The sequence below is a fragment of the Brachyhypopomus gauderio genome, unplaced genomic scaffold (genome assembly GCF_052324685.1).
Source record: "Brachyhypopomus gauderio isolate BG-103 unplaced genomic scaffold, BGAUD_0.2 sc230, whole genome shotgun sequence".
Lineage (NCBI taxonomy): Eukaryota > Metazoa > Chordata > Actinopteri > Gymnotiformes > Hypopomidae > Brachyhypopomus > Brachyhypopomus gauderio.
Genome location: NW_027507051.1, coordinates 51885 through 75142, shown reverse-complemented (window position 1 = coordinate 75142; position 23258 = coordinate 51885). Strand labels below are relative to the sequence as shown.

General features: G+C 43.0%; 1 protein-coding gene across 1 annotated transcript; it reads right to left on the bottom strand.

Moving 5' to 3' along the window:
• Positions 1–2398: 2398 nt before the first annotated feature.
• LOC143503738 (uncharacterized) lies at positions 2399–22205 on the bottom strand. Its single transcript, XM_076995696.1, has 13 exons — positions 22167–22205; positions 21546–22025; positions 20948–21043; positions 20607–20837; positions 20293–20315; positions 19304–19422; positions 15386–15921; positions 8938–9315; positions 8264–8359; positions 7925–8155; positions 7691–7713; positions 7247–7365; positions 2399–2995 (listed from the first exon to the last, which is right to left on the bottom strand). The coding sequence occupies exons 2-13, from the start codon at positions 21948–21950 to the stop codon at positions 2442–2444; spliced, it is 2811 nt and encodes a 936-aa protein (XP_076851811.1). The 5' UTR covers positions 21951–22025; positions 22167–22205; the 3' UTR covers positions 2399–2441.
• Positions 22206–23258: the final 1053 nt, after the last annotated feature.

Here is a 23258-nt window from a genome sequence, read left to right as displayed (position 1 = left end):
CAGTGTGACGTGATTAAAGTCACCAGCAATCAGATAGAAGGCGTCAGGGTGCTGTGTCTGTAGTGCTGTGTCTGTAGTGCTGTGTTTGTAGCGCTGCGACAGTGTAGTGGATGACGTCACACGCTGCCTGCGCGTCCGCCCAGGGTGGAATGTAAACACACACGAAGATGGCATATTCCTCGCTGCACTCCATACTACAATTAAATATATTCTAATATCCTTAGGATATAAATAAGATGCACACTGGGCGTGCGTAAAAGCCTAGAGACAATAAATAAAGTTTAGAGAAACTCGAGAAAAAACACAAAGACGGAGCTAATGGAAAAAGCAGGGAAACATCCGCTTATATGGTATTTATTCATTAAATAGGAGCGCAGCGAAACATTTTAAAGTAGATATTTACTTTGCACAAAACTTTAGACAAAGACGAGCACAAGACATTACGCGAACGCACATTAAATAGGTGATTAACACATACCCTCATGATCTCGAGACAAGGCACAGGTGCGACTACAAACACGCTCACAAACAACCCACACCCACGGAACTACAAACATGGACATAACTGCACGCAGACGACATAACGACACGTCCATAGGGAAGGGTCCGGAGCTGTCACCGTGACAACTGTATTATACAGAATTGTTTTCTTTTGATCCTTACAAAAAAATTAAGTTGTCCTCCAAAGATAGGGAGGTGGAGGTGAGCAAAAAAAAAAAAAAAACAGTAGTGACTCCGAACTATCTTCTGGTAAGATTTCCTAAATTTCCTATTTTTGTTTGCTGGTTATGGCTGTTGTGTTTTTGGAAGAGACACACTGTAAAAAGTAACATATTGATAAGTTAAAATTGCTCAAGAATATTATTCTATTTCAAGTAGCTGTGGGTTTTTTGTATAAATTTATGTAAAAATATCTTTAGCTATTGGCAGTTTTTCAAAAGACAAAAACGACTTAATATAGGGTTAAAAAAATCAGAGCCATTTTGACTAATCAATATGCCACTTAAATGCCACTATAATTCAAATATTATGTTTGTGTCAATTTCACATTATTTCAACCTTTCTCAAATCAAATCTCAAACATATGGTCCTGTAGATGAGGAGACTTCTTGCAAGAGAGCTTGCAGTCTCATGTGGCGGCCAAGGTGTGTAAGGAAAGGTGTGTAAGCAGCAACCACTCACACCTGACACACGCCTCATTTACATAACACTGGAGGCAAGAAGGGCTATTCACACCTGTCATATGGCAGTGCTTTGGGACTTAAAGGTATAACTGTCAAACAGCAGAGGTTTGGTAGTTCTAGTGGAACAATATAATCAGTGGAGCTAGACAGACACATAGTTAGATAAATGGTGTAGGACTAGACAGATATGTTTACAGATATGCTTATATGCTTACATGTTTATGTTTTTGAAACCATATGTTTATTCTTTTGTGTATCATGCCATAATAAGATAAATGGCATGAAGTGGTAGGTCATGTAAACGGATGGATCAGGGTCAGCGGATGCTGAAGCGCATAAAGTGAAGAGGTCACCAACTTTCTGTCAATCTCTACAGACATGCAAACTTCATGTGGCCTTCAGATTAGCTCAAGAACAGTGTGCAGAGAGCTTCATGGAATGGGCTTCCATGGTCAAGCAGCTGCATCCAAGCCATACATCACCAAGTGCTTTGCAAAAAATTGGATGCAGTGGTGTAAAGCATGCCGCCACTGGACTCTAGAGCAGTGGAGGTGCGTTCTCTGGAGTGACGAATCACGCTTCTCCATCTGGCAATCTGATGGACGAGTCTGGGTTTGGCGGTTACCAGGAGAACGGTACTTGTCTGCATTGTGTCAAGTGTAAAGTTTGGTGGAGGGGGGATTATGGTGTAGGGTTGTTTTTCGGGAGCTGGGCTTGGCCCCTTAGTTCCAGTGAAAGGAACTCTGAATGCTTCAGCATACCAAGACATTTTGGACAATTCCATGCTCTCAACTTTGTGGGAACAGTTTGCAGCTGGCCCCTTCCTCTTCCAACATGACTGTGCACCAGGGCACAAAGCAAGGTCCATAAAGACATGGATGGCAGAGTCTGGTGTGGATGAACTTGACTGGCCTGCACAGAGTCCTGACCTCAACCCGATAGAACACCTTTGGGATGAATTAGAGCGGAGACTGAGAGCCAGGTCTTCTCGTCCAACATCAGTATGTGACCTTACAAATGCACTTCTGAAAGAATGGTCAAAATTCCCCATAAACACACTCCTAAACCTTGTGGACAGCCTTCCCACAATAGCTGAAGCTGTTCTAGATGCAAAGGGTGGACCAATGTCATATAGAACCCTATGGATTAGGAATGAGATGTCACTTTTTATTACAAATTTCTCATTGATTAATCAACTGTAACATTTTCCAGTGAACAAAACTAATTCTTCTACACGTTCATTCTTATATATAAAGATTAATTCAAGGCAACATTAACTTTGCTGGTTACTGATATCTTTGCTGGTAAGATCCTCATAGGAGAGGAACTGTAACTGCAGAATAATGGGAAAACAGTGTCAGTAAAAGTGTGTGTTATAGTGTGCAGGTGTGAACTGGTTAGAAGATCAGTGAATGTCACTTTCCCCCTGTCCCAGTCCAGCTGAACTCTGACCCTCTGCACTTTCTCTGTAGGTGTGAAGTAGTGATCTTTCTGTCCTGGGCAGTATGTCCAGTATTTACCAGTGATTTTACTGTAGCCCAGACGCCACACTGAACCCCAGACCCTCCCTCCCTTTCTCCATTCAGACTCTCTAATTACACCCAGTTCCCAGTATTCACTGTCTCCAACATCAACATCCCAGCAGTGTGTCCCTGAGTTAAAGCCCTCAGAGCCCAGGACACACGCCCACACATCAAATCTCTCTGGATTATCAGGAAGCAGTGATTTCTGTGGTCTGCGTTCTACAGTAGTGAGATCATCAGACAGGTGGAGGCGTGGATGTGCAGTGTTGGGGTCCAGAGTAACAGGGTCTGAGGAGAGAGAACAGAATGAATCATCATTTTCTTCATGTGTTTATGTGATGAGGTCACATCTACAAACTGCAGACCCTTTACTCTGAGTGAAATGCTGCAGTAGGTTGATAAGAGGGAAGTGATGGTGATGTTGTGTGTTCACCACACACCCCTGCAGTACATATCTTGGATTCATTATTTGATTATCACATGTGACACTTAACTAGTGCAGTGTTACTGTTACACTGAGTGTCACACTGCATGTGTGTATTATGAGTGTCTGTGTACTGAAGTGTGTGTGTGTCCTCATTAGTGGGTAGATACCGTTACAGTTCCCCCACTAAAGGACGCTACTCCCAGAGTGACTAACACAAGTGGTGTAGGAGACAAAATATAAGGACCTTCTTTGCATTGTGTGTAAATGTATTTAGTTAATTTACTTTTTTATGAATGAATGAATGTTCGAATTATATAGCGCCTTTCAGAATACTCAAGGCGCTTTACAATTTTAACACAGGTACAAGTCACAGACAACCAATCACACACACCGGCGAGAAGCGGCAGCCAATTGCGCACAGCGTACTCTCTACCGGGATCCACAGCCCCCTGGGGGACTGAATGGGGTGCAGGAAGGGGAGAGAGGACAGACCCTAGTGGCAGAGCACCATCCACCACTGGGCACACAAGCACACACACATTCATGCACACACACTCAGACATTACTTTTTATTGAACAGAGAGACACAGACACACACTCAGGGAGAATTTGTCAGGGACTGCCAATTTCCCTAAAGAGGTGCATATGTGTGTATATATTGCTGTTTAATATAGTATTAAGATGCCAAAGGTGATATTTTTACTGATTATGTAAATATAAATGTCTACAGGCACCATTTGTTTAAGTCAGTGGTTCCCAAACTTTTTCTGCCGTGCCCCCCTTTAGTAGATAAGAATATTTTTGCACCCCCCCTACACACCCACCCCCATATTGACACATGTGCACATGTTTTAAGCCGGGTTTATACTTGACGCGTCGCGAGGGTCCACGCGGCAAAAATGACGTAATTGCGGTGGCTCCGCACGTGTGGTCGATTCGCGAAGTCGTGCACTATTTACACGTGTGTCTGCTCGTGCACCTCTCGAATTTTGTAACTTCACGCGCGCCGCGTCTCAGCGCAATGAACAAAGTCATATTTGCAGGGTTCATACACCTATACAAGGTGGAATTCAAGCACTTGCACGTCACTTTCAAGGTCCATTTCAATATTTCCCAGCACGTTAAACTTAATTAAGTTAAATATTTATACATATACTCGAAATGATTCGAAATAATTCGCTTTTTAATCACATTATTTAATGGTGGTTTATTTTCAAAACGCCCAATCTTAACGTCTTCACGTTCTCTCATGTTTCGTCCTGGAATTACAAGAGGCTCGTATTTGTTAACGTAATACCATAGAACTGTTCAGTCAGACAGATATTTGTTGTGAAATGAAGTAGTTACAATTTCAAGCATTTTCAAGTACTTTAGCCTAAATTCCAGCACTTTTCAAACCTGAAACACAAGCAACATTAAAATTCTTCAGGTAAATGTTTCTTCCCCTGTTTTTGAGGGGTGTTTCTTTATACTACCACATATTGTTTCGGACAAAACTACAAAGAATGTGACGCGGCTAGTATAAACGCCTCCACCATTTGCGCAAATTCATATATATTTCTATCTATAAAGATCTATGTATATATATAGTGTGTGTATATATTTATTTATTTTGATGCCTGGTGTAGCGTCAGGTAAAAATGTTCTTTCACCGGTTTTGCAGGGGTTTTTTATTCTCCACTGCCACCTATCGCCACCTATCGTTTCGGAGAACACTGCAGTGAAGCTTGCGCAAGTATAAACGCCTCCACCGTTCGTGCAGGGTCGCGTGAGTTGGGCGGAGTTACGCGCTACGGTCACTCGTGAAACCAGGCTTTACTTCCAAGCTCCGTAACACATCTCTTTTGGCTTTGCTCCTTCACACAAAGGTTTTGGAAGGAGTTTAGTAAATTTATTAATAACCATATTTTAAGGAAGTATGCTGGGAAAATGTCTTATTTTGCTTCCAAAGTTTCCCCAGAAAGGATGCAAAATGTTTTTTTATAATAAATTTACTTATTCTTTTTGCTAAAGTGCGCCCCCCACTTTGGGAACCACTGGTTTAAGTGAAGTAATTAGGTCACTGTCTCTTTAAGAGCTAAGTGGCGACGGGGCGGGAAGCTCATGTTATGGCGCATTTCCACACGGGCCTGCTTGGCGTGGTACGGTTCGATTCGCAACGGTTTGTGAGTGTTTCCATTAGTACCAGGTACCAGTTTGCCGATATCTTCAGGTACTTTTTTCGTACCTACTCGCTCGAGGTTCTAACCGTTCCAAAGCGGAAAACTTCTGTGACGTGGAAGAACAGCATGACCAGTGTTGCTAACTTAGCGACTTTGTCGCTATATTTAGCGATTTTTCAGACCCTCTAGGGACCTTTTGTAGTAAAAAGCGACTAGCGACAAATCTAGCGACTTTTTGTGGTGTTATTGGAGACTTTTGGAGACTCTGAACAAACACGCTCTTTAGTTGCTGTCCTCTGGGTCGTGAGCCCCGGCGGGTGCTGCCGTGAGCCCCACAACACTCAGTGCAGTCTCACACTCAGAGCAGACCCTCACCGCTCCACGTCCACACTGCAAATGAACTGTGCATGCCCAAAGCTGCCGCTGATGGGGGATGTAAATATAAATGCTTTAGTCTTCAGTGAGACACGAAAAGAAATCACTGCATTTAACTCACACAGTCTCAGTCATTCTTCACCTCATTCACCACATAGCCAGTCACTCGTCTCGTCCACAGTGCATCTCTGTGAAAGCTAAACATCTAGCTTAAACATTTAGCTAACTCTCCACAGTATGTGCGTCTCTGTGAAAGCTTAACATCTAGCTAACTTGCTCATCATGTCTCACTCTAAACTCTATTCTCAAAAATACAGGAAAGAGTGGGAATCAAATCCTGAATTTAAGGCAGGCTAAAGCCATGTATTGGAGATAATACACGGGCATACTGCCTGTATTGTAAGGTTGATTTCTATGCCAACTAGTTCCTGCTAACTGCTACTCATATACTAACAATTAACAACACAGCAAAAAAACATTATTTATGTAATTTACGTAAACAATTATTTATACAAAGCATTAAAGTCATGTAGTTATTTTGAGAAGTGACCTATTTCAAAGACAACAGATGTTGTTCATTTGTAGTTCTAACATATTTAGGGTGTTTTTACTCATTTTTTTCTCTCCCAACGTTATTATTTTACAGCTTCAAAAAACATGTATTATGCAAATTAGGTGATGACGTCATTTAGCGAATTCTAGCGACTTTTAGGACAACCAATAGCGACTTTCCTTACTGAGGAGTTGGCAACAGTGAGCATGACACTGATTGGCCAGGGAGTGTTGTCACAGGTTCCGTCACAGGAGAGCGACTCCTCCGCTATCGCCATCTCGTCCATTGTTGTACGGTGTTGTGGTCGCATACAAATGATGTGGCGTCACTACAACCCGCGCGCCAACAGCGACTCCACCCACATTGTGGTGGTCCACCATTGTAATGGAAACACAACGCGACCGTACCGTTCCGTTGCAAATCGATCCGTATCGAACCGTACCGCGCCAAGCAGGCCCGTGTGGAAATGCGCCATTGGTTTTGGGGGATAAGTGAGTAGTTGAGAATGCTGGTAGCAACACAGTTTTATTACCGTGTTTAGCGTTACGGTTTGTGTTGCATCATATATTTGGAAGGACCTAACCATGGTTTGAAAGTTTTGTTTTAAGTTTATTTCATCACATGTATAGCCTGGAATAAACAACCGTTTTGTTTTGTTCATCACGGAGCTTTGGGGAAGTTTCCTTTACGTATCGGAATAACGCAGACACGAGTAAAGAAAGTTGCTTCAGTCACCACTTGAGGGGGTGGGACAACAACTCAAAGGACAACACTGGGACAGACACAAAGATGGAGACAAGGACAAAGACAGAGTCAAACACAGAAACAAAGACTGACAGGGACGCAGAAAAGAAAAGACACAGACACAAAGATGATGACAGGGAGACAGACAGAGACAGACACAGAGACAAGGGAGAGTCCCAGCTGACACGCTTGGTCCCTCAGGGATGGAGATCCATGGAGCTCAGACTCAGAGTACCGGACTTCCTATAGACCCCTAGTATCCAAGATCCAAAACTCACAGTACTGGAGAATCTTCTGCATTCTCTCCCAGACTCTGAACTTCAGGTTGGAATGATGTTTTGTTACATTGATCGGAGCTCCTGACACCTTCTCATGTTCCTTTGGGGTGTGATGAACTCTGGAAATGTATAAAGCTGTACTATCATTATAATATATTATTATATATCATATTGAAATTATTCAAAATTTGTATTTACAAGTGAAAAATCTTTCACTGGAAATGTATAAAGCTGTATTATTATCTTTCATTAAACATATCAGTGTATCTTTCCACTTTTTGCACATCATCAGTATCAATGTATTTTTATTTTCTTAAATACCATCTTCATATTTCTTGTTTCTGAAATAACAGAGACCACATACTGACGATCTGAATGTATCAGAATAATTTCACAAACACAATGTGTAACACAATATATCAAACAGAAATAATAATCACTTACTGTTTCAATGTGGACGACACATTCTGAAAAGGATACAGAGGAATGAAATACATTTTTTTTATTCATTTTTTTCACAGAAAATGAAATCAAATTTTAGTCATTTTGTTTATATGAGGGTCAAAAATGCTTCTTCCTTATATGATAATAACATCAATGTTTCTAAAGACCCTTACACACACACACACACACACACACACACACACACTAAAACGATACAGACTGAGTAATTCTTACTAGTAAGAACGGGATGTTCTCAGCTTCCATCTCCTTCTCTGTGTTTCTGATTTGATCTGAAAGAGATGCTATTTCTCCACTCATCTCCTCAATCTTCCTCCTCATCATGTGACTCTTCTGCTCCTCTTCCTCCTTCAGTGCAGCTATTCTTGTTGCTTCTTCATCTCTTAGAAACTGGTGGATCTTCTCAAACTCCTCCTTTATCTGCCTCTCTGTGTGCTGGGCCTGATACTGGAATGGGAGATGATGAGGAAATATTAACTGTCCAAATGTGTGTGTTTCATTATGGTGTATGTGGACAGTGATCACAGTACCATTCAGAACTCAGTGACCTTTCACCTTAATGTGTGCTGCTGTTTTCTCACAGGCATGTTTATTTTCCTCTAAGACCTTCAAATGCTGCTGTAGAGACTCCAGTGAGGTCTTGAGTTTGTTCTGTAAAATACGGGTTTAGTAGAGGACTGTATGAGTCTTTCAGGACTGTATATATACATCTGTGTAGATGTGCTGGAGATTACAGAGATTTTAACAACTGGACAGAATGGCATGTTTAATATGATTCCTTTCATCCTTTTATTATCAAAAGGACATGTTTTATATTTTGTAGCAGGTTGTATATCAATATTTTATTTATATTAAGTTTCACTGGGAATGAAGGTCTGATTTAGTTGTCGGAAATCTCATCATCTGACAAATTTAATCTAGACTCTAACATATACACTGCTCAAAAAAATAAAGGGAACACTTAAACAACACAATGTAACTCCAAGTCATCCACACTTCGTGTTCAGATAGGAAGCAACACTGATTGTGAATCAATTTCATCTGCTCTTGTGCAAATGGAACAGACAACAAAAAAATGAGAGATTTTCAAATGATTTCAAAGATTTTTATTAATTGAGATCTAGGATGTGTTATTTTAGTGTTCCCTTTATTTTTTTGAGCAGTATATTTCAAGATAATTGTAAACATTGGAAAACATTACAGTTAAAACATTAGTGTACATTTCATACCTTAAAGTCACACACAGCTTCCTCTACTGGACAGCAGTTGTGAGTTTTATGTGCCTTTGAAATCTGACACACCAAACACACAGGCTGCTGGTCCTCCAGACAGAAGACTTTGAGTTTCTCATTGAGCAGACTGCAGAGCACCTCAGACCCTGCTGAAGATCTCTGACTCCTGCTCGCTAGAAAAGCCTCACACAAGTTCTTTAGGACAAGATTACAGGGAGGATAATCTCTTGAAGATCTTCTCCTACAAACTGGACATTCTTGAGACCCCTTGGTTTCCCAGAACTGCTGCAGACAGGTTTTACACACACTGTGGCTACATGACAGTATAACAGGATCCCTGAAGATGTCACAGCACACAGGACATGAAAACTCTTCTTCTGACAGAGGGTTTGTAGCATCCATTTCCTCCAACAGCTGCTGTGCTGTTTCTCTGTAATGTCTCCTTCTGTACAAACTTCACTTTCACTTTTAGATCTTCTGTAATAAATACAGTAGCACAGGAGAGAATCAGTCACTGTAGTCCTTTATCCAGCTGAGGGAGTTTGAACACAGAAGACTAGTGTGTGACTCCAAGATTTACTTCCTCAAACATGCAGACGTGTACAGGGAGGAGGGGCTTTGGTATAAAAGTTAATAAGCTGAAAAACATATATGATTTCTCCAACAGTTGGTGACAGTTCATTTATACTAAGTGAATCAGGCGACCCTCAGCTGTCTCTGTATTGGCAGAGTGTAGAGAACTGCAGCTGTAGAACAGATCACTGTTAGGATGTGTTCAATGGTCATACAAGAATGACTAAACTCAGTAGGCCAAAATATGAATCAGATCTCATTTCAGCATATTTTAAATATGAAAATATTAAATTACATTAAACACATGTTGTCATGTCATTAAAATCTAAACTCCTGATACTGGACCAGCACTGGAGTAACATCACAGATTGATCACACTGTTAAAAGGGCAGAAACCAACAGAGCAGAGAGTGGAGGAACAGCTCCATACAGAGAGAGATGGAGATGAAAAAGAGACCTGAAGAGAGAGAGAGAGAGAGAGAGAGAGAGAGAGAGAGAGAGAGAGAGTGGAGACAGGAGGACATTATGTCTGAGAGTGAGACAGGAGACAGAGAGACTCCTGCAGCTGGAGGAACAGAGAGGAAAAATAGATCAAACATGAAGATAATGTGAGTCACATGACCAGATCCCTCTACTCTATTTATTATGATTGGTGGATAAAGTTCAGATCCCTCTACTCTATTATTATGATTGGTGGATAAAGTTCAGATCCCTCTACTCTGTTATTATGATTGGTGGATAAAGTTCAGATCCCTCTACTCTGTTATTATGATTGGTGGATAAAGTTCAGATCCCTCTACACTATTATTATGATTGGTGGATAAAGTTCAGATCCCTCTACTCTATTATTATGATTGGTGGATAAAGTTCAGATCCCTCTACTCTATTATTATGATTGGTGGATTAAGTTCAGATCCCTCTACTCTATTATTATGATTGGTGGATTAAGTTTAGATCCCTCTACTCTATTATTATGATTGGTGGATAAAGTTCAGATCCCTCTACTCTATTATTATGATTGGTGGATAAAGTTCAGATCCCTCTACTCTATTATTATGATTGGTGGATAAAGTTCAGATCCCTCTACTCTATTATTATGATTGGTGGATTAAGTTCAGAGAGGCCTAAGTCATCAGATCACTGAGAGTTATCATGTCAAAGTTTTTGTAAACTGACATTAATTAAATATCTGTTCCTTGGTTCTCGTCCTCTGTGTTTATAGATGATGTTACATGTTTTAATTGTGTATTGAAGGTGTTGAGGCAGGAGTGTGTGATAGAGTGGCCGACACAGTCTGAACAGTCAGCAGCGTAGCACAGAACCCAAGAGGGGCCAATCCTCAGTAGATCAGGAACAGAAACACCAGATCTTAACAATAACACTAGTGCATGTTTGTTACAGCTCGACAGTGCAGTACTGAGAAGAGAGGAAGTATTTGAAAACACCAGGAGGTCCTTAGACACCATTGAAATGATATTACCCTATTTGCAAACAATGATAGCAGAGCTTTGCAGTGGAGAATAACAGTCAAGTGAAGGAGCCCTCACTAAAAAGAGAGATGGAAACGTCTGCACAGTGTCACACTGCGTTTTCAGTAGCCTGCGTTTTCAGTATCCTGATTGTTTAGTATGTTACACATTTAGCCTGTGTTTTGTTTTGTTTAAAGTTTAGCGTTCGTTGTCTTAGTCTTTAGTCTCCCGTCATGTCTCTCCATGTTGGCAACGTTTCATGTTTTGACGTCTCACCCGTTATGACCCATGCCTGCCTGTTCAACTCTGAATTCGGAATTCCGTCTACTAAATCTCGCTCTCCTCAGCGTTTGTGTCCACCTCCTCACTCCACAATGCATACATCGTTACACCCAATCAATCAATCAATCAATCAATCAATCAATCTAATTTTATTTATATAGCGCTTTTTACAACAGTTGTTGTCACAAAGCAGCTTTACAAGTGCTGAGTCCTAGCCCCCAGTGAGCAAGCCAATACATAGATAATACAACTAGGACACCCAGTTAGAGAACCCCTCATTATTTGTGTCGCACTCATCCACCCAAGAGGGAGGAGAAACAGGCAGAGAAGAAGGCAGAAAGGAAAGCAGAGAAGGAGGAGAAGACAAAGAGTGTATCAGAACAAATGAGGAGAGCAGTGGGCCTCCAGACCTGCAGGAGAGGGTCAGATAAGCCACGCCCCCTCAATGCTGGAGAAAGTGGGAGGAGCAAAGGCCCTGCAGAGCTGGAGGAAAGTGGGAGGGGCTAAACTCCTCTAGTTCTGGTGGGAGGTGGGATGAGCCAAACTCCTCTAGTACAGATTGAAGATGAGAGGAGCCAAACTCCTCTAGTACTGGAGAAAAGTGGGAGGAGCCAACATCCTTAGTTCAATACTGCACATAAATATACATACTAAATTAAAATTATTGTTTTCATGAAACAAACTATTGAAATTGGTTAAAATACAACATAGTATTTATTAATATATTAAAATATGCAATTTTTTCCAGTGGAACATTTGTAGAATTCAAATAATATATTGTTCCCCAAGCAATGGTTACAAATTGGCTTGTAAGCTTGTTAACTCTTAACCAATCAAATTCATTCATTAATTACAACAACTTAATTACTGATAATGGTGGTTATGTGGTGAACATGGCAGCTGTACAAAGAATATTGGTTCTCAACTAAGGACATCGTTAAAGAAGACGCCGTAATCAACATGAACAGGCAGCTCATCTTAACTCAGTTCTGCGTCTAAGGGTGGGTCAACTTGATCTTCGTGATGATGTACAGTGTGACAGATACCGCCTGCCTAGGGAGGAGATCATGGCTCTCCTTGGTCTCATACAGGAGGAGTTAACAAGAGGCACCAGAAGAAATGTTGCTTCAATCACACCATTCAGCTACTGACAGCACTTTGTTTTTATACCAGTGGTGGATGGCAGCACTCTTGGTGATGTCTACAGTCTAAGCAAAGCTGCTGTGTGTAAATGTGTGTGTGCTGTGACTAAAGCTCTACTGCAATATGCACCAACATACATAATATTTCCACAAACAAGGGATGCATTGCAAGAAACCAAAATATGTTTTCATGCAATTGCAACAATTCCTGGAATTGTTGGTGTAGTGGATGGCACATTCATCCCCACACACACTCATTCCCACACACACTCATCCCCACACACATTCATCCCCACACACACTCATCCCCAGCCTCTTGAGCCCTAACTATTGGTGGTGGTGATGGTGGTGTTGGTGCTGCTGGTGGTTGTGATGGTGGTGATGGTGTCTAGTGGCCTGAAGTGACTCTTTCATTTGGTCAAATTCAGTAGTGTGTCAGATGGCAACTGAGGGTGCGTTTGCTGGTGGACACGTCCTGGATGACAGTGGTTATCCACTCTGCACCTATTTACTTACTCCTGTCTTGAACCCCCAGACAGAGGCTGAAGAGAACTACAACATGGCACACTGGAGAACACGCAGTGTTGTGGAGCGAGCGTTGGGCACTTGGAAAATGTGTTTTCTTTTTTTGTACCCATATGTTTATTAGTTTTGAGGGTTATAACACAACACAGATATACAAAACCGCAGAACACCTGGCAAAAAATAAAGATTGGTATTTACAGAAGATAAATGACAAAAACTGTTTAACCCTTAAGAGAACCTACCCCAGAATCAAACAACCCCCCTCCCGTCCCCACCAAGCAAAAAAGACAACAGCAACAGAAAAGTAATACAATAAAATAAATAAATGAATAAGCAAAAAAAAAATAAAAAAAATAATAATAATAATAATAATTAAAATAAAAATTAAAAATAAAAAAATTAAAAAATACAAAAGGTAGAATTCCAGTTACATGTCTATACTGCAGGTCATTGGACAAGCGGATACAACACAAATTTTATATTCCCCTCCATGGGGAGAATAGCTAAGAATATCTGGAACGTCATACCGGGAGGAAGTTCTGGTCATAAAGAACCGATAAAAAGGGTCCCCATGTCTCCTGAAAAGATTGAAGAACCCCAGATTTAAAAGAGCGCATTTTCTCAAGGTAAATGTATCGAATCACCTCATGGAGCCACTGGTTGTGAGTAGGTGGAGAAGATTGCTTCCATTTGAAGAGAATAGTACGTCTGGCAAGCAGTGTGGTAAAAGCCAGGACGCGTCTTTCAGAGACGAGCATATTAGAGGTTTGTGGAATTCCAAATACAGCTGTCAATGGGTTCGGGGGCAGAGGGGTGTTAAAAACTTGCCCTAGTGTATCAACTACTTCCGTCCAAAACAATCCAAGCTGAGGGCAAGACCAAAACATATGGGGATGGTCAGGAAAATGGGTTTTCAGTGCCTTCACAAGTCATCAGGGGGGCTTCTGTATTCACCAGCACGGAGCTGTGCCATAATAGTGTATGTGCTATGCTTTATAACATTACAGTGCAGGCTGGCATACACGTTCCTGGTGAGGACATTGAGGAAGATGATGATGAGTGAGGAGAAGTTCACATTCCTGCAATCTTACCAGGAATTGGGAGAGAAGGACATTATCAGGCTGGCTTGGAAACACGAATGTAAATGATTAGGGCTGTTTTACTGAAAATAAAATACGGGATACAGTTTTTGGGATATGGGTTTTGTGACCCATGTTTGTGTGTGTTGTTTCTTAGAAAATGAACAGACTCCAAGGAATTCATTGGGTACAAGTTATGCTTTTCAGTGTGTTTAATTTGACTCCAGTAATTAAATGCTACAATAATTAGGGAGGGAGGAATAAGGAAGGAGGATTTAAATAAATGAATGAGTTTGATTAGCTTTTTCTTTATACATCAGAGATCAGTAACTTCCATTTTCATTCACTATGGTTACATGGCAAAGTATGTTACCTTGTTCAGTGGGTAACATGATTGGCACAGAAATTGAGGGTCTGGATAACTGAAACTCGGCCATTGAGAGTTGTTGAGCAGGTGGAGGTGGGGTAGGTTACACAGGAGATGCAGGTGGAGGTGGGGTAGGTTACACAGGGGATGCAGGTGGAGGTGGGGTAGGTTACACTGGGGATGCAGGTGGAGGTGGGGTAGGTTAAACTGGGGATGTAGGTGGAGGTGGGGTAGGTTACACAGGGGATACAGGTGGAGGTGGGGTAGGTTACACAGGGGATGTAGGTGGAGGTGGGGTAGGTTAAACAGGAGATACAGGTGGAGGTGGGGTAGGTTACACAGGGGATACAGGTGGAGGTGGGGTAGGTTAAACTGGGGATACAGGTGGAGGTGGGGTAGGTTAAACAGGGGATACAGGTGGAGGTGGGGTAGGTTACACAGGGGATGCAGGTGGAGGTGGGGTAGGTTACACAGGGGATACAGGTGGAGGTGGGGTAGGTTAAACAGGGGATACAGGTGGAGGTGGGGTAGTCGGGGTCAATCAGTGGTGTAGTCCTAAAAAAATAATTGAGGGGTCGCGGCGAGTGTAAGTTGTTGAGCGTGAGGGGGGTTAGGGGTAAGTTGTTGACGGGGCGAATGCCCCCCCCCACTACACCCCTGGGTTCAATTTGAGATGATGGAGATTTGCGTTTTAGCCAGCGCTCCATGTTTGTGTGACTGTGTATCAGTATCAGTGACTCTGTTGGTTCTGATTTGACTGGGAGAAATGCCTCTAAAGCAGAAGGTTCTCGTAGCTCTGTAGAGAGAGGAAGAGTGAGCGCACCGAGTGCAGCGTCCAGTACGGAAGTCGGTCTGTTCGACTATCTGTCCATCTCACAATACTAGATTATTCTTTTAGATAGTACTTAAAAAACTTAATTATATTTATAAAGTCAAAAAATCATTTTTTACAGTGTATAATCTAATGTTCATTATAACATGTATGCAGATTAATTCAAGGCAACATTAACTTTGCTGTTCCACAGTTACTGATATCTTTACTGGTAAGATCCTCATAGGAGAGGAACTGCAGAATAATGGGGAAACAGTGTCAGTAAAAGTGTGTGTTATAGTGCACAGGTGTGAACTGGTTAGAAGATCAGTGAATGTCACTTTCCCCCTGTCCCAGTCCAGCTGAACTCTGACCCTCTTCACTTTCTCTGTAGATGTGAAGAAGTGATCTGTCTGTCCTGGGCAGCGTGTCCAGTATTCAAAAGTGCTCATATCGTAGCACAGACTACACAGTGATTCACAGACAGACTCTCCCTTTCTCCATTTAGACTCTCTAATTACACCCAGTTCCCAGTATTCACACTCTCCAACATCAACATTCCAGCAGTGTGTCCCTGAGTTAAAGCCCTCAGAGCCCAGGACACACACACACTTATCAAATCTCTCTGGATTATCAGGAAGCAGTGATTTCTGTGGTCTGTATTCTACAGTAGTGAGATCATCAGACAGGTGGAGGCGTGGATGTGCAGTGTTGGGGTCCAGAATAACAGGGTCTGAGGAGAGAGAACAGAATGAATCATCATGTTCTTCATGTGTTTATGTGATGAGGTCACATCTACAGACTGCAGGCCCTTTACTCTGAGTGAAATGCTGCAGTAGGTTGATAAGAGGGAAGTGATGGTGATGTTGTGTGTTCACCACACACCCCTGCAGTACTTGTGTGCTTGTTGTTTTGACACTTGAAATTGTGTCTTTTATTCATTAATATATTTCTACATATCTTGTATTCATTATTTGAGTATCACATGTGACACTTAACTAGTGCAGTGTTACTGTTACACTGAGTGTCACACTGCATGTGTGTATTATTAGTGTGTGTGTACTGAAGTGTGTGTGTGTCCTCATTAGTGGGTGGATACCGTTACAATTCCCCCACTAAAGGGCGCTACTCCCAGAGTGACTAACACCAGTGGACTGTCCCCAGACTGAAGGACGGGACCAGAGGACGAGAACCACAGTGTCCAGACCCCCCAGGAGCAGATCCTCCAGGGAGGAGTCCACCGACGTGCAGGCATGAAAATGGGTCAGGGGTTAAAAAGGTGAGAAGACCGGGGGGCAGGGCATGTGACGTCATGGGGATACGGCGACAGGGCGTTGACGTGGGGGGCATTGACATGTGACGTCATGGGGATACGGCGACGGGGGGGGGGGGGGGGGTGGCTGCTGGTGTACGGGGATACAGCGACAGGTGATGCCAAATATTACGGAGCCCGTAAGGTGACATCATGTAAAAAATATAATAACACGTGGCCACGACTTACTAACGCGTGCAAACGAGATAATTAACGCATGCGAACAAGATAATTAAGTATTACTTTATATAAAGCCAGGTTTACCTTCATTGGGCAGTCAGTTCGCGAACATCCCTGGGAAAAATAAACTTTGTTGCCGCGTGTGAAAGGCGACATTAGTATCTCGTTCCCACGCGTTAATAAGTCGTGGCCACGCGTTATTATTTTTTACATGATGTCACCTTACGGGCTCCGTAAAATATAGTAAAATCCATTAAAAAAATGTTTTGACTGTCTTGTCAGTGGATTCAATATACGAGCCAGATCCGTAAATGCGAGAAGCTGTTTTCGCCATTCCGGATGGCTTAGTCAAAACCCTTACGTCTTAATGAACCAATAAATACGGCGAAAATGAGTAAAAATACCACGGTTCACGTGTTTTTATTTTCTAACATGGGCTAAAGCACAGGGTAGACTCAAACGACAAGCGTTTACAACTTCATCTTCAACCTTTTCAGCCCTGGCGCGAATGTTATCCTCACACGTCCCTGCATTCACCAGTTACAACTACAGACACACTAGAAAAAAAATCTTGTTTCTCATTTTATGTCGCCGTTAACTACACGGGGTTGACGCGAACTTAGTATGCCCATCTACCTATTTATCACAAGAGCTTGTGGCTTTTTCTGACAGTGTTCAACGCTGTAGCGAACGGCAGTAACTTTGTTTTACCGCAAAATATTATGTTATGAGGTTATGTAAAATTGGCAGTCCCAGACAAAATTCTCCCTGAGTGTGTGTCTGTGTCTCTCTCTGTTCAATAAAAACAAGTTGTTGTCTGAGTGTGTGTGCATGAATGTGTGTGTGCTTGTGTGCCCAGTGGTGGATGGTGCTCTGCCACTAGGGTCTGTCCTCTCTCCCCTTCCTGCACCCCATTCAGTCCCCCAGGGCGCTGTGGATCCCGGTAGAGAGTACGCTGTGCGCAATTGGCTGCCGCTTCTCGCCGGTGTGTGATTGGTTGTCTGTAACGTAGCTGTGTTAACAATTGTAAAGTGCCTTGGGTATCTAGATAAGGCGCTATATAAATTGAAACATTCATTCATTCATTCAAATATGCAAACGATTGAAACCATTAATAACCCAATTAAATCCACTGGGAAATGTACGATCTGGTAAATGTAGTGGTAAATGTACGCTCTTCTGACTTGTCCGCGGTGTAGCACTAGGTCCTACTTCTCGTCCTGCTTAGCAGTAAATGAATAACATGAACGTTCGTATGATTGAACGCTATTTGGCCTCCATGAAGGTTCTGGGCGGAAACTGCTGGAATTGCCGATTTCGGAAGTGCTCTGTTTGCTTATTAAGTCAATATGATAATTAAAATATATACATATAAACTCCCGACCCCCGACCCCCCCCTCCCCCCCCAAAAAAAAAACTCCTCGGATCTACACGATTCACGTAGGTCACCCTTTTCGACTTCAAAACGGCGAATTTCGCCGAAAGGTGACAGATTTTCATGCCTGGACGTGCCACAACTACAACACCCTCACCAGGACAACAGGGGGCGACACACACAACAACAAGGACAGACACAGTGACACAGAAAGACAGACACAGTGATGTGGAGACAACAACACCAAGGAAAACTCAGGTACTGACACAAACATGGTGTCAGGGACACAGACAGGGACATGGACAGACACTAAGATGGTGACAGGGACACACCGACAGGGACAGACAAACAGACAAGGGAGGGTCCTGGCTGACATGCAGGGAACCTGCTGGTCCCTGGAGGGGCGCCGACCCATAGAGGCTGGAGCAGGGGTGTCTGCTTGGGCTCAGCTGGACTCTGGGCTGTGGGGAGGTGGAGATGTGTCTGGGTGTTTGGAGTGATGTGTCCTGTTCCTGGAACAGTGAGGGTGTAGAACCTCCTCTACCTCCATCTGTCAGCACTGCTAGGATCTCCACCTTCACAACCACACTCCTCTGAACACTACGACTCCTCTTAATAGGATGGAGGCTTGATGGAGGATTGTGGGAAGCCCCTTAGCCTAGAGTCTTAAGGGCCCACGTCCCTCTCCATACAGCCCTATAGGGTCAGACTCAGGGTGATGGTCTTCCTCTCATCTGGGAGATGAGTCCTCCTCCTGGTAGAGGAGACCAAACCCAACATAGAACACAGGAACCTCTGGAGGAGCAGTGTGTAGAGGTGGAGAGTGGGTGGTGTGTAGAGGTGGAGAGTGGGTGGTGTGTAGAGGTGGAGAGTGGGTGGTGTGTAGAGGTGGAGAGTGGGTGGTGTGTAGAGGTGGAGAGTGGGTGGTGTAGAGGGGGAGAGTGGGTGGTGTGTAGAGGTGGAGAGTGGGTGGTGTGTAGAGGTGGAGAGTGGGTGGTGTGTAGAGGTGGAGAGTGGGTGGTGGTGTAGAGGTGGAGAGTGGGTGGTGTAGATCTCCTCATGGACTGACTGTCTCTCCTCAGACCAGCAGTCAACTGGTCGTCCCCCTCACTGTTTATACTAATACAGCCTTTAATACTGGAATAGTTCATGTACCAAACACACAATGTTAATGTTTCTCTCTCTATAGAGTTCTAATTGTGAGGAGAACAGAATTACTCTAATTAATCAAAGAACACCAAAACTCACAGTACTGGAGAATCTTCTGCATTCTCTCCCAGACTCTGAACTTCAGGTTGGAAAGATGTTTTGCTACATTGATCAGAGCTCCTGACACCTTCTCATGTTCCTTTGGGGTGTGATGAACTCTGGAAATGTAGAAAGTTATTATATTATTAAAATATATAATAGATCATTATTTATCTTATTCAAAGTATTTAACATTAGAAGTAACGTGAAATCTTTCATAAAATCCATCAATATGTATTCAAAATGTCTGCACATGGTCAGTGTCTCAGTAGGCGGGGTCAGACCCACAGAGGAGCCGCCCACTTCACATTGCACACATTCCTCTACACAGCCCCTCCCCCTTTCTAATTCACCCACATATTCCATCATCACTGACACCTGTCTGTTATCACCTCACTTCCTACTTCAGCCCACAGGTTCTGCCAGTTGTCTCTGTTAATTCCTTGAGCGTAGGGGAGTGAACCTGCGAGTATTTTCTTCTGTTGCTGCCCTTTGACTGCCAAGTCAGGGACTTTACACCTTAAGTGTTTATCTTGCTCTGACTATTGCTGTGTGTGTGTGGCTGTGTTTTATTTCACTGCGTGTGATTGTCATTGCTGTGTGTGTGTGTGTGGCTGTGTTTTATTACACTGTGTTTGTGTGGCTGTGTTTTATTTCACTGTGTGTGATTGTCATTGCTGTGTGTGTGTGGTTGTGTTTTATTTCACTGTGTGTGATTGTCATTGCTGTGTGTGTGTGTGGCTGTGTTTTATTTCACTGTGAGTGATTGTCATTTCTGTGCTATGGACATTAAGGATTCCATGGCACCATAATCCACGTCTGCTTCTTCTGTCATCCCGTTACAGTCAATATCAATGTTTTTTATTCCTAAATACCTTCTTCATATATCATATTTCTGGAATAACAAAGACCATATACTGAATATCTGAATGTATCAGAACAATCACAATGTGTAAACATATGGAGATCAAACAGAAATAATTACTTACTGTTTCAATGTGGATGACACATTCTGAGAAGGAAACAAATTGACAATTGTACACAGAAATTGAAATACAATTGATATTTTCTTTATGAGGGTCAAATAACCCTAGCTTTTTCCTTATATGATAATAAAATCAATGTGTCTAAAGACCCTTACACACACACACACACACACACAAAACAAATGTCAAAAGCTTTTACTTATGCGTATTACTTGTGTGTGTGTGCATGTGTGTGTGTGTGTGGCAGATGACCTAGATGGTCAGTGAGTGATTCTTTTTCACTTATATTTGTATGAGACAGACTGAGTGATTCTTACTAGTAAGAACGGGATGTTCTCAGCTTCCATCTCCTTCTCTGTGTTTCTGATTTGATCTGAAAGAGATGCTATTTCTCCACTCATCTCCTCAATCTTCCTCCTCATCATGTGACTCTTCTGCTCCTCTTCCTCCTTCAGTGCAGCTATTCTTGCTGCTTCTTCATCTCGTAGAAACTGGTGGATCTTCTCAAACTCCTCCTTTATCTGCCTCTCTGTGTGCTGGGCCTGATACTGGAATGGGAGATGATGAGGAAATATAAACTGTCCAAATGTGTGTGTTTCATTATGGTGTACGTGGACAGTGATCACAGCACCATTCAGAACTCAGAGTGACCTTTCACCTTAATGTGTGCTGCTGTTTTCTCATAGACTTGTTTATCTTCCTCTAAGACCTTCAGATGCTGCTGTAGAGACTTCAGTGAGGTCTTGAATTTGTTCTGTAAAATACGGGTTTAGTAGAGGACTGTGTGAGTCTTACAGGACTCATCACAGTATCTGTATAGATGTGCTGGAGATTACAGAGATTATAACGACTGAACACAATGGCATGATTACTATGATTCCTTTTCATCCTTTTACTATGAAATGGAGATGTTTGATAAATTGTAGCAGGTTGTATATCAATATACAAGTTTAAGTTTCACTGGGAATGACGGTCTGATTTAGATGTCGGAAATCTCAATATCTGACAAATTTAACTGAGACTGTCTAACATATATTTCAATCTTAAACATTGGCAGTCATGGCCTGGTGGTAGGGAACTGGTCTTTTGACTTTTGGCTTTGATTCCCAGACCTGAGGCCATGACTGAGGTGCCCTTGAGCAAGGCACCTAACCCCAACTGCTCCCCAGGCGCCGGGCTAGGGCTGCCCACCGCATTTACATTTTTTTTTACATTGGAAAAACATTACAGTTAAAACAGTAGTGTACATTTCATACCTTAAAGTCACACACAGCTTCATCTACTGGACAGCAGTCGTGAGTTTTATGTGCCTTTGAAGTCTGACACACCAAACACACAGGCTGTTGGTCCTCCAGACAGAAGAGTTTGAGTTTCTCATTGTGCAGACTGCAGAGAACCTCAGACCCTGCTGAAGATCTTTGACTCCTGCTCTCTAGAAAAGACTCACACAGGTTCTTTAGTGCACGATTAAGAGGAGGATTATCTCTTGAAGATCTTCTCCTACAAACTGGACATTCTTGAGATCCGTTGGTTTCCCAGAACTGCTGCAGACAGGTTTTACACACACTGTGGCTACATGACAGTATAACAGGATCCCTGAAGATGTCACAGCACACAGGACATGAAAACTCTTCTTCTGACAGAGGGTTTGTAGCAGCCATTTCCTCCAACAGCTGCTGTGCTGTTTCTTTGTAATGTCTCCTTCTGTAAAAACTTCACTTTCACTTTTAGATCTTCTGTAATAAACACAGTAGCACAGGAGAGAATCAGTCACTGTAGTCCTTTATCCAGCTGAGGGAGTTTAGACTCCTTTCAGAAATAAGGCAGAAAGAAGTAAATACCAGATTTAAGAGGTTCTCATAATATTTATAACTCACCTGAACGCAGAATTAATAAAGACTAGTGCGTCACTCCCAGATTTACTTCCTCAAACAGGCAGGTGTGTACAGGGAGGAGGAGAAATAGGACTTGAAAAAGTGTGATTTCTCGACCAGATGGTGCCAGTAAAAATGAACTGACTAAGAAAACAGATGTTACTGTAAAATGTCTTGTTTGCTGGAAGAGAGTAAAATATTACATGTAATACTGTTTTTGTATCAAATGTTAGTTTTTTGATAGTGGTTGTGCAGTGATTGACTATGTTCATCTTGAATAGAGAAACTCTGCTAGTGTTTGAAAGAATGATTGGATACTGAACCAGGTTTGGTGTGTTTTAACAAAGTTGGTGTATAAAGAGAAAACTTTGTTTGCGTTCTGAAATGCTGAGTTGGTATTTAGTCAAGAAAATGCACTTTTGAACAGGATATATCAAGTACCTGAATCAAGGTGGGCGGTCCTCCTCCTGCCCTCGCTGCGAACCCTCCGCTGGGGGCAGCGCGGCTGGCAGACGCGGCTGGTGCAGCGCGGCTGGTCTCTCTCCTTGTTGGGCTGTAGGGCATTCCCCCTTCCTCGCGACCGCCCCCTGGAGCCGGCAGTGTGGTCTTCTCCCTTGGTCTACATCGCCTCACTGCCCTGGCTCCAGCTCATGGGCTGCTTCGGGCTGCCACCCCAGGAGTAGTCCATCTCGCCTCCTCCGGAGCGATTGGAGGATGGGCCCACCTGTGGTGTCCACCTCCCCTTCACAGTCCTGGCAGATAGCTCCGAGGGGGGAGGGCTCTCCTCTTCCTCCTCGGTGTAGGAGCCCTCCTCCTCCTCCTCCTCCCTACCATAGTCTGCGGCGGGCGCGGAGCACTCTGATGGAGGGTAGTCATCTTCATCCTCTTCACCCCCACTGTAGTCCACGGTGGGCGCAGAGCACGCCGACGGAGGGTAATCCTCATCCTCCTCTTCCTCCCCACCGTCTTCTACGGTGGAAGAGGGGCACCTGGGCAGGGGGGAGGTAATCCTCTTTCTCCGAGTCCTCCTCCCCAAACTCGCCCTCCGGGGTTGACGTGGTGGCGCCGATCATGCAGGCGCCTGCCCTAAGAGGC